General features: G+C 42.5%; 1 protein-coding gene across 19 annotated transcripts in view; it reads left to right on the forward strand.

The window, feature by feature from the left end:
• Positions 1 to 12,596, forward strand: part of PDLIM5 (PDZ and LIM domain 5) — a 175,898-nt gene that overhangs the window by 133,349 nt on the left and 29,953 nt on the right. For all 19 annotated transcript variants that reach the window (XM_067557193.1, XM_067557192.1, XM_067557191.1 and 16 more), the window contains one exon: positions 462 to 646. In XM_067557193.1, the coding sequence (XP_067413294.1) occupies positions 462 to 646 (185 nt within the window). The remainder of the gene's footprint in view (positions 1 to 461; positions 647 to 12,596) is intronic.

Below are 12,596 nucleotides of genomic sequence, written 5' to 3' on the forward strand. Positions count from 1 at the left end.
TCCTATTCAATGACAAAATTGTGTTTAGAAAAGACGCTATAAAGATGACTTTTGTGTTGACTATTTACAGAAATTTTAAGTAAATAGCTTTAAAAATATATAACTAGTCTTAGCAGTAACATTAATTTCTAAATATACAGTATACAAAAAACAAACCAAAAAAAAAAAACCCTCAGTGGGAGAGATCATTACCCAATGGAGAGGAGAAAAGGTTGGTGGCCTTAGTTTTTAAATAAATTTTTGTTTTTAAAGGGGCCTTGAGAGCAGATTTTGTAGGATTTGGGACCAATCTCTGACATTTTGCATAGGGCAAAGTAGTTTTAAGTATGATTATGATAAAACTGCTCATGCAACTCGTGCTTCAGTATGAATGGAAAACACTTTACATCTCGGTCTTACATATACCGTCACTTCAGTGTGTTCCTGTTCGGGTAAGAAGTATTCTTTTTGTTTCTAAACAGTGATTCGCTGGAGGCTTCACAGCCTGTTGCTTATACCGCTGCCTCAGTGAGGAGCATGCCCATAAGTCCAGAGAAAACTGACGCCAGACCAGCTGCAGCCAATATCACCTCTGCTAAAGCCTTTAAACCAACCGGACCTCAGAGTGCTGTCAAATACTCAGGTTGGCAACCTTTGAACCAAGCAGGTAATTTTAAAGAAGCCTTTTTCTTATTTACTTAGAGAACTTTTAGACACCTTAATAAAATAGTCATTTATTTTACCATAAATAATTAAAACAATATTTAAATTCAGATTATTTAGTTAGCATTGCTCATCCAATTTTGTCATTTAATAATAATACTTGCGGTTACCTTTTAGTAAGTTTTATTTTAAATGTACTTGTGGGCCTGATCTTGTGTCTTTTTTGTGAGTAGCTCCATAGATTTAATTGATTTTTTTCCTCTTGTGAATAAAAGCTGAAGTCTCAGGTCCTAGGTTTTTTTTAAATATCATTTATTGACTTTAATTTAAATGTTACAAGTGGGCATTTCCCAGATGTATCTAAGGAAAATGAAGGAATATTTTGTCTAAGTGTAGAAGAAACATATATATAGCATGTCACCACCAATGCCCTTCTCCCACCTGAATTTTATACATTTTGAAAACCATTCATCAACATCAGCTGGAGCTGTTTAAGTGTCAGGCATTTCTGGGTTTGTTACTTTCAGTACCAAAAAAAAGACTATGCAATATTTTTAGTTTATGTAGTGCAGATTTTAATGGATGGTTTTGCAGGAACAATTTGAAAGTTTATTAACTTTGAGCATGGTTTAGTACATTTTATCCATGTGCACCAATGCTGAGATATCTTACTTATGGAGAATACACTGATGGTCACTTTTAAAAAAATAAAATAACAAGACAGTGGTGTGATCTAGGAAAAAAGGTGTTTGTTTTCAATAAGTATTTGTTTTAAAAAACATACCACATGAATATTCATATTTATTTTGTGGTAAAGACGTGTAATATATTGAGATGGTGTAACCCTTTTTAATTACCTTGCTTCCCAAAATGAAATTATCCTTGGTCCCAGGCTGAACTTAAACATTCGTTTGTAAATAACCAGGGAAGTTTGTATTGATGATCAAATTATAACCATCAGTGGCCTTGTAAGAATGAGATGGGTTTTCTCTCTTATGCTTCTGATTGAACATGAGCCATTAAGTAGCATTTTTTATCCTACTATTCAGGGAGTTTCCCTCTTTGAAAAAAGTCCTTATAGGCGAGACAATAAATTTCAATAAGCCCAATGTAAAAATGGAGAAAGAACATACGGTGTTAATGTTGTATGTTTTATATTGGGATCTTTGGAACATATGGCCATATTATTGTCTGTTTAATTAAAATGACACATTCTGGATTGACTATGCTGTACTACCAAACAGCCTCATGATGGCAGTACTCTCACTTCTATACTTATTTGTTAGAACTGTCACAGAGTAAGGATCTAAGGCAGCAGAATATGACTGATACAATTAAGATTTATTTAAATGTAAATCTGTATATTTTTACTGAATTTTTTTCTTTCAATTAGCTGTCTTAACTTTGAAGAGGATATTTTTATCTCTTCAGATAATCATATGCAGTTGTAGCAAGGATTGGTGTGACTATTAAATACTGACATCACATTAAATATTTGTCTTATTTATGAATTTTTTTCACAGTGTACTAGTACTTGTTCCACAAGATGATTGATTTATTTCACTTGCAGAGATCCATTTCAGTACTTGGGGTTTCAGCAGTACAACACTCATTTTCACTATATTGATGGGAATTTCATTGCAAAATCCCATTACTATGCTGCATTGTAAATATTAATGCTTGGGATGGATTTTTGGGAGGAGAGGCATGATCAGTGCCGTATGATCATGGGGAAAGAAAGATGTATAAGGATTAATTAAATCACCTTTCTCGCTAGTCTTCTCTGTAAATATATTAATATACTGCACCCATTGAAAAATTAGTCGTGTTTGGTGGTGATGCAAAGCAGAAAGACAGCCTGATTTCTTTTTATAAATCCATTGCACATTAACATTGTTGCTTATGAGTTTAGAGTCTCTGATGTGTTTTTTTTGCTTTTTCATATTCAAGCATTTGCTAAGAATTACAAGTCTTCGAGACATCTATATAGTGGAGGGAGGGCTGCATCTGTAAGTGTTCCAGTTTAACATCATTAAGCCTTGAGAGTGTTCATATTAACATTTGACAATCCTAAGAGCCATATAAACTGTGATTCTGCCAGATCAAAAGCCGCTATTAGTGTGAATCCCAGGTAGGCTGTTAGAATCAGATATTCTATTTGAATGAAAGCAACTTCATTCTGTGTGCCAGCAGGCACAAGAGAGCGGCTGGTGCAGTGAAGAGGTATGTTGAATAATGAACACCTAACCCCATGGACAATAAAGCAAAAAAACCAGAAAACAGATTATCTGGAACTAGGACAAAGGAAGCTAACTATAGAGAAGTTATATGTAGACAGTGACCACAGTCATGTTTAGCCTATTGTCCTGCTGTAAAATTTTGGGATAGATTATATTTGGAGAACCAGGCTTAGATTGCTTTAAATGTACCCAGTTTCCTTGGGAGCTACATCTCAGGTCACTATGTTTTCCAATAAAAGGCTGGGATAAAAGTAGCATAAGGTGAGGCTTTCTAGATTTCCTTATGTCATGTTGTTTTACTTATCCTTCTGTCCTGTATCTAAATGCAATTTGGTTGTTAAAATATTGTGGAAAAAGTAGTATTTCTGCCATTTCTAAATATTTTTTATTTTATTTAATTTTTTTTAAACCATCTGAGTTTGTCTGGAGCAGCAGTATAGGTAGGTATACTTGTCACTGTGTTGAGAAATAATGAAGAGGCTGCATTTCATGATTTGATTGAAATGTTAACGGCCGCCAAGGTATCTCAAGCTTGACCAGAGATTATATTACAGGTTTCGTTTGAGATCTGCCCTTTAAACCTGACGTAAGCTCACCTGTGGTTTTATATAGCATGCATTACCCAGAAGTCTTTGAAGAAGGTAGTAATGCAAAACCAGCAGATGAAAGAGATCTAGGCATGGTTACAACAGCATTACAACAGAGATTGGATCTTCTTCTTTTTTCTCAGGCATATATTTTACAAAATGGAAACCTTCAAGGTCTCCATGAGCTTAAAGTTACTCACTGACGTTAAGACCAGTAACTTTTCTCTGACAAGCACAACTGCTCAGGAGTTCAGCTTTTTGACAAAAGTAATCACGCATTTAAGGAACAGAACAAAGAACTTCAACCATTTCAAGACATATTTTGTGTTCAGGCACTAATTCTACTTCCTGGTTGCGTTCTGTGTACCTGAAGCTTTGTCTGCATCCTTGGTAAGTGAAATTTCTGACACTTCCTCATTGAATAGTGTCTCTATGGGTGCTACGCTGTAGATGTGTCTGCGCCCCCACACTGCTGATCGTAGAACTTTAGTAGCAGTCCGTCCAGTCCACACAGATGCTGCTCCCTGTCTGTCACGAGGTCAACCAGTGTGCATGGGCATTACCTTCTCGGTTCTTTCTTACCTGCCCTTGGTTAGAGATGGAGCTCAGAGCTGTCCATTCACAGATCGCTAACTCCTTTTAAGTTTTGTTAATTTTAGCTTCCTTTGAAGCTTTTTTCCTTTACCTCATTTTTTTGTTGACCATGCCAAAAGAAAAAAAGGAAGAAAGGATTTGCCTTCCACCAACTTTGGTGGGGGGTACCCCTCTGGCCAAGGGTATGCCTAGCTCTCCAGGCTTCAAAAAGTGCCTCAATTGCAAGGAATCTGACCCAGTGATTGACGGGTACTCACAGTGCATTCGCTGCCTGGGAGAAAAGTACAATCCACAAAGGTATGGTTGGTACCAGTAACTAAAACCCAAGTCCAGGAAAGACAAAGAGTTAAGACTCACACTCCTGCTTAAGAAGTTAGCCATTCAACCCCGGACTGCTGGTAAGAACTCTCACTGCAACCTTCTGCTTCGAAGGCAGGTGGTCCCAAAGAGACGAGCCACTCACTTGAGGCTGCCAAGAAAAGGTGAGAGTCCCTAGAGTGAGGCCCAATCGAGCCGGAAGTGATCTCCAGCTCCACTGGTATCATCAGTTCCTTTTATTGAACAGCTCCCGAACTCCGATAAAGACCAATTCAAGGCCATAATCAGCGAGTGCCAGCTGGTGGCTAAAACGTCTCTTCAGTCCACATTAGACACAGCCAACACGGTGGCATGTTCGATTTCCACAGCCATTGTTATGAGACTGGCTTTGTGCCTGCACTCATCTGGCCTCTCTAAAGTGGTCCAAACCATGGTACTGAGAAGACTGACAAGTCTCCTCATACGTTGAAGGTTTTGTGAGCAACTCTTTGATCCCTAGGGCTGTACACACCAGTCTACAAGAGAAAATACAGCTCTCAGACACTGTTTAAGCCCCGGTCATCACAATACATGTCTCAGTATTCATCACAAAGGGCTTACAAGCCACAGAGGAAGAAACCCAGGTTCTCTAGGCGAAAGCAATCGAGACCCCAACCAACTGCATGTCAGCCCTCTTCCTTGAAGCATCAGTTTTGGGGTGGTCGAGGTGCCAGTAGAACATTTTTCTTGCACTGGAAGACTTTGCCCATCTTGTCGGAGACTGCCATACCCCATTCCACAACACCTGGAAACGGATAACCTCCGGCAGGTCAGTACTGGAGATCCAGAATGGCTATGCCATCCATTTCTCCTTCCCCCAACCAAAATACCCTTCCCCATTCCTCTTCAGGAACCCTTTTCATGAAAGTCTACAACGTCAAGAGGAAAACCAATCCCTCAGCATAGGAGCTATAGAACCTGTGGCTGTACATCTCAGAGGCAAAAGCTTCTTCTCTCGCTACTTCCTGTTACCAAAGAAAAAGGGAGGTTGGAGACCCATGCTGGACCTCAGAGCACTCAACAGCACTCAAACCACAGAAATTCAAGATGGTCACCCTCTCAACCATAAGTCCAGTGTTAGAGGAAGGAGATTGGTTCTCAGCCCTCGCTCTTCAAGGTGCATACTTCCATATTTCCATTATACTGAGTCACAGGCATTACCTCAGATTCACTCTGAGCCAGAACCACTACAGTACAGGGTACTCCCTTTCGGCCTCTCAACAGCCTCCAGGGTATTCTCCAAGGTCCTTTTGGTAGTGGCGGCCCACTTATGCTTTCAAGGCATCATGATTTATCCTTATCCTTCCCAAAGGCCCAACAAGTCACTCAGGCAAAACAGGAACTGTTTCTGAATCTGGGCCTACAGATCAATGAACAAAAATCGACCTTAATACCTGTACAGAGGCTAGAATTCATAGGAGCCGACCTCAACTCCACTCAGGCAAAAGCACTCCTACCACATCACAGATTTCTCAGTCTCTTCTCATTGATAGAGATAATGCAACCTAGCCCACAAATTTCAACCAGACATTGCCTCCAGCTTCTGGGGCACATAGCTGTGTGCACATCGGTTATTGCTCATGCCAGATTACACATGAGATGCCGCCTAACGTGGTTCGGTTCAGTTCAGTTTACAGACCAAAGAGAAACAATATAAACAAACTTCTATCAATACCCGCCAGGGTCAGGCAATCCTCGGAGTGGTGGAAAGACCCGGCAAATGTCCATATGGGAATCCTATTTGCTCAATCTTCCGCGTCTCTATTCCTGACCACAGATGCATCCCTCGTAGGCACGCATCTCAGTGGTCACACAACTCAGGGCAAATGGTCCCCAGAGACATCCTTTCACATCAACCTGCTTGAGTTCAGAGCAGTCAGAAATGCATGTGCTCACTTTCTCCCACTAATCAAAGACACTTATGCAAGGGTCATGACAAACAGCATGGCCTGCATGTATTACATAAACTGACAGGGAGGTGCCAGGTCTCATTCCCTGTATGTAGAGGCACTAAAATTATGGAACTGGTGCATCTCCCACAACGTTGTCATATCAGCAGCCTACCTACTGGGAATACACAGCGCAACGGCCGACAGTCTCAGCCATAAATTCTCACACAACCGCTAATGGGAGATAGTTGGTAATATTAGACAATGTATTCCGACAATGGGGGACACCGATATTAGATTAGTTTCTTACTTGCCAGAACAAAAAATATGTACAGTACTGCTACAGAGTGGGGATCGGACAACACTCCATGGGAGAGGCTCTCCTTCTTTATTGGGACAAGGGCCTCCTTTATGCCTTTCCCCCATTGCCTCTATTATTGAAGGTCATGATGAAAATAAGAAGAGAGAAAGCAAACATCATATTGATTGCTCCTACCTGGCCCAGACAGATATAGTACCCTTATCAGTCACAGCTGGCATTATGTCCACCAATGACTCTCCCAATCACTCCATATCTCCTGTCAGAATTTCCAGTCCCAATTTGCACATTCTGCAACTCAAAGCATGGCTCCTTCATGGGTTCCTGCACATAGAGACATCTTGCTCTGAGGAGGTCCAGGAGGTGTTTTACACAGTAAAAATGGAAGTACTCGTCATACCTACCTTCAGAAATGGAAGAGGTTCCAGATCTGGTGCTAGCCCAAGCATGTGACCCCTACTGCAGTCACCCTAAGAGTTACCTTAAACTACCTGTTGGCTTTAAAAAAGTCAGGACTCTCTATTAGTTTGCTGAAGGTTCATCTGGAAGCAGTTACAACCTTTCACCAGCATGTAGAAGGATACTCAATCTTTTCCCATCCAACTACAAAGAGGTTTCTTAAGGCCATAGCAAACCTCTTCCCACAACCCAGGCTCCCCACTCCCCAATGGGATCTCAAATCTAGTGTTAAAAGGACTGACTAGACTGGCATTTGAGCCCATGGCCTCTTGTTCACTAACTCACCTTTCCATGAAGACGGCATTCCTCATTGCATCACCTTTGCCAGAAGGATAGGGGAGATAGCAGCTTTCTTGGCACACCCCTCTTTTACTATGTTCTTCCTGGATAAGGTCACACTTAGACAACAGCCAAAGTTCATTCCCAAGGTGACTTCTGCATTTCACATGAATCAGCTTATTTAACTTAGTCTTTTATCCCACATCTCATGAGGATAACTGGGAAGACATCCTCCATACACTTTGTGAGAAGAGCCTTGGCATTCTATTTGGACACGACAAGGGCTTTCAGGAAATCCCTGAGACTTTTCCTATCCATTGCAGATAGGTCAAAAGACATAGCGATCTCAGCTCAGAGACTCTCTAAATGGGTCTCCAGCTGTATTAAGCTCTGTTACCAACTGCATAATATAGCTCCTCCATCTGCAATATGCACACATTCCAACAAAGTTGGTCTCCTCGTCCATTGCTTTCTCCAAGGGTATCCCTATATCAGAAGTCTGCAGAGCAGCTACAGCAGAACACTGTACCATCCTGGGGGATTCAGCTGCGGATGCCAAATTCAGTGCTGCAGTACTGTCATCTGTCTCAGATTCAACTCCAAAGTCCTGGCATCCAGTGGTGACTACTGCTCAGGAGTCACCTATAGTGGAGCACCTATAGGAGGACACTACTCGAATAAGAAGATGAAGTTACTCACCTTGTGCAGTAATGATGGTTCTTTGAGATGTTTCTCCATGGGTACTCCACCATCTGCATTCCTCCCCGCTATTTCCGAGTTCTAGTAGTTGACTCTGAGGTAGAGAAGGAACTGAGGAGGGAATGCCTACACACAATGACTGGTCTCGTGGCAGGCGAGCAGTGCATGTGTGGGCGGGATGGACTGCTACCAAAGTTCTCTGATGAGCAGCGCAGGGATGCAGACACACCTACAATGGAGCACCCATAGAGACGCACATCTCCGAGAATCATCATTACTACACAAGGTGAGTAACTTGCTCTTCACAGTCCAAAAACATTTCACGCCTGATTTATAAAGGTATCTAAGAGCCTAAAGATGCAGATCCACACCAAGTAGGATTTTCAAAGTTGCCTATTTGTCACCTAATGAAAGTAGTTAAGTGTCTTTCTAAGACAAAAGCTGGTTGTTTTTGTTTTTACTAACATCAAATGCATTCATACAGCATTGTTAAAATATAATATATTTCATACTTTTAAGCAGCAAATTTGCCATAAAAGTTGGAAGTATGAACTAATTAAAAGGCAGAAGTCTTGCCTATATTAATTTTCTATTAATAGCAGGTTATAACATTTGAAGATTATTTCAAGCACCAGCTTGTAGTAGTATTAGCATTTGGGGCACTTTTTAAATTGTATATTGTACGCCATACCATGCTATATCCGTAACAAAATTGAAACACAGCTGTAGGATTTGGTGTGGTGTCCAAAGAAGCTGCAAACGTCTGATTGGGCACAGGTCTTATATACATGGAATGAGCATTATATGTGGTTTTATTTATATAACTTCAGACTACACAGATCAATCACAAGTCAGGGTAACGTACTGTACCTACAATAAGCAGGAAATAGAGTAACCCCTCCTCTCCTGACTAAGGGTATGTCTACACTGCTGGCTCTGTGTGGATCAATACAGCAGGATTGATTGAGCGGGCTGTGAAGACCTACTCAATCGATTCCAGAAGTGCTCTCTGGTCGAAGCGATTAATCCCCCAAGCTGTAGCTTGTATATCTTCTGTCGACCACTGGAGGCAGTGTAGACCAGGCCTGAGAATCCCCCTCTCCTCCTCCTCCCAAAAAAACCATCATAGGTCTAACTCAGGAGGGTCATCTTCAGTCAATACCAGTAGGAGGTAGTGCAAGAAATACATAGGTTGATCTATTTAGAAGAATAGAAAAGATTTTCTATGTGAGTAGCACAGCGTCATCTGTCTCAGTTAGAAGCCTCTGTTTCTGCTATTCTGGACTATCTGCTAACCGTAAAACTTTTCAGGACTGTCTATCAACTCCACAGGAGAACACTTAGCTACAATATCGGCACATCATCCTGCAGTTCATGATGATACCATATTTTCTTCACCCTACAGTTGCTAGATTCCTCAGAGATCTTGTTTCATTTGTTTCCCCCAATCTGGGAAGTCCCCTCCTTCTTGGGACTTCAATATAGGGTTATCTGGTTTAATGGGACACTCTTTTGAACCCTTAGCAACCTGTTGCTTTTACTATTTATATATGAAGATGGCTTTTTTACTGACAGTTGACATTGGCTTGAAGGATAAGGGAGATTCAGCTCTTCATGATGGATATCCCTTATACAGTGTTCTGTAAGGACAGGCTCACTCGAAGGTTTCATCCTAATTGTTTCAGAAATCCACATGAACCAATTTATTCATCTCCCAATGTTTTTCCTCAAGCCTCATTCAACCTCCGGCGAAGCTAAACTTCACACACTTGCAATAACAAGGGCAGTCTGTTTTTTTTCACAGATAGAATAAGTCTATTCAGAAACACACCTAGACATTAGTGGCCTTTGCAGAGAGGGTTAGGGGTCAGGCTGTATTCTCAGAGGTTATATATAAGTGGGCCTGTTTAACCTGTGTAAGGACATTTTATACGTAAGCCAGGTTAGATCCACTTAGCCATCTCTGTTTATCCTGTCTGTTTGAGGAATGTCCCTATTTCTGAAATCTATTGGGCAGCTACATGGAGTTGGGTCCACACATACACAAGTGTCTACTCATTGGTGAAAGATTCCATATGAGATGCTTGCTTTGGTAGGATGGTACTGCAGTTGCTGTTTAAATAGGACTCTTAGTGCTCACCTCCAAGCGAATGGACAGCTGTTTCTCATCAAAGGTGGAAGCTGTGTGAACAATCACTTGAAGAAAGAATAGTTACTACCCTACAGGAACTGTAGTTTTTCCGCAGTCGAGTTCCCTTCACCTCTTCTACAGATTCCTACTCATCTAAGATTCTGTATTAGCAAAGGAAATGAGGATCAGTTGGTCGTGTTCTGTCCTTTATGTTCTCAGGGGCCACATGGACATGCAGAGTGCAGGCATGGCCAAAACTGGCTAAAAGAATCCATTCTTCTTTGACTGCTGGTCCCTCTTTATATTCCACATGTGGTCATGCCTGCGTCCGAGTCCAGAGATTTGAACAGTGTCTGCTGGCCCACACTTGGCCAGTAAGTCTCCTCGTGCTCCCAAATGAGGGTATAAGGTGGTGTGGATCGACTCCCCGTCAGTTCCTCCTTATCCTAGGTGAGGCACACTCTCCTTCTTCCCCTTTTCCATCAAACAACCTTAGGCAATACTGGGACTTACTAAAAAGAGTGGCTAACGATATCCAAATATCCCTGGAGAAAGTCCAAAACCCAAACCACCATCTGATGGACATTCTGCAGCTGCAGAACTAAGTGAGTGACCTCCCAGTTAACAAGGCCATATTGGAACCGACGAGATTGGTCTGGCATACCCCAGTGGCCTGCACCCCTACACCTAAGAGAGCCAAGAGGAGCTATTCCATCCTGGTAAAGGGAGCCACATTTCTGTTCTCCCACCCTGCTCCTATCTCCGTGGTAGTACAGGCTGCTATGGCACAAAATAGGTCACAATACCGAAGGACCACCTTGCCAGATAAGGGCTCCAAGAGACTGGGAGGAAGGTCGTCTTTGCAGTCTTGCAATTCCCCATCACCAATTACCAGGCTCTGCTAGCCAAGTACTTCAGCTTTAGGCTGGGAGCCTTTCAAGACAGACTTTCTCTGATGACAGAGCCCAAGTCCTCTTTTTTTAGAGGAGGGCAAGTTAGTGGCAAAAACAGCCCTTCAGGCTGCAGTTGATGCAGCGGATACAGCATCCAGAAGCTTGGCCACTGGTCTTATGGGGCAGAATTCATGGTTGCAATCCTTGGGCTTCCCCAGGAAAGTGCAGAATATGATCCAAGACCTTCCCTTTGAGTCAAACCTTTTTAAGGGGAAACCTGATGACTCTCATCATTCGTTAAAGGATTCAAGGTCTACCCTTCACTCCCTGGGGATCTACACACCAATCCCAAGGAGGAAGCACCAAAGGCAGACCTATACATCAAAACCACCACTGCCTACTCCTCATGCTTTCTACTACCAGCATCCTTACAAGCCTCCCTGCAAGCGACAAAAGACTCAGAGATCCCACTTTCTGGCCCCACTTATCAGCCCCTTCTGCCACCACAACCCATTCCCAGCCCAGTGCTAGAAGCCACCACTTACCATTTTTGATACCAACTGCCCCTTCTTCTGTCACCTTTGGGAGCCGTCATACTCTCTTCTCCCACAACTGGGAGCTAATCACAACAGACCGGTATTGGAGATTATCCACCAGGGATACTCGCTAGAATTCCCTCTCCTTCCCTCCTCACAAAACCCCTTCCCAGTCCCCCTTCGGGCACCACTCTCAGGGTGATTCTTCAACAAGACGCTTCATTGCGATAGCAGAGAGATCCCGTGGCTATATCCTGTGAAAGGATTTCCAAGTGGGTTTCTGGCTATATTATCAAATGCTACAGGCTAGCTTACATCCTGCCTCCTGGCAGTATAATGGCCCACTCTATAAGAGCACAGGCTGTCATGGTATCATCCCCGCAGGAGGTCCCTATGCAGGACATATGCAGAGCAACCACCCGAGCTCCATACGCATGTTTGCTATACAATACGCACTAGTCCAGGCCTTTTGCTGCAAATGCAGCAGTTGGATTTGTGGACTGCATGCATCTTTGTTGCCAGCTTCCTTGCACCTACCTCCAGTCTGAGCACTGCTTGCCAATCACTCGTGTGGAATACAGATACGGACCAGCACTCAAAGGAGAAGTGGAGGTTACTTATTGTAATGAAGTTCTTCAAGATTGTGGTCCTTCTCTGTATTACACTACCTGCCCTCTGTCCCTTCTGCTTCAGATCTGGTTGGATTCATGGTAAGAAGAGGAATTTGAGGGGCTGTTGAGCCACATTGCCTCTTATACCCTCATTCAGGAGCAGAGGTCCACTGTGCATGTGCAGGCCAATGGACACTGCTTATTAAAATCTCTGGACTCAGGTGCATGGTGCTCAGGCATGCCCATGTGTGGAATACAGATATGAACCTCACACCTCAAAGAACTTCCTGTTATAGAGGACGTAACCTCCATATCTCAAACCAGGAGTGGAAAATGTGGCTACTAATATGTTGTTAAGCA

Source organism: Emydura macquarii, unplaced genomic scaffold, assembly GCF_026122565.2.
Source record: "Emydura macquarii macquarii isolate MOO-44397 ecotype Brisbane River unplaced genomic scaffold, CSIRO-AGI_Emac_v2 contig_1790, whole genome shotgun sequence".
NCBI lineage: Eukaryota > Metazoa > Chordata > Testudines > Chelidae > Emydura > Emydura macquarii.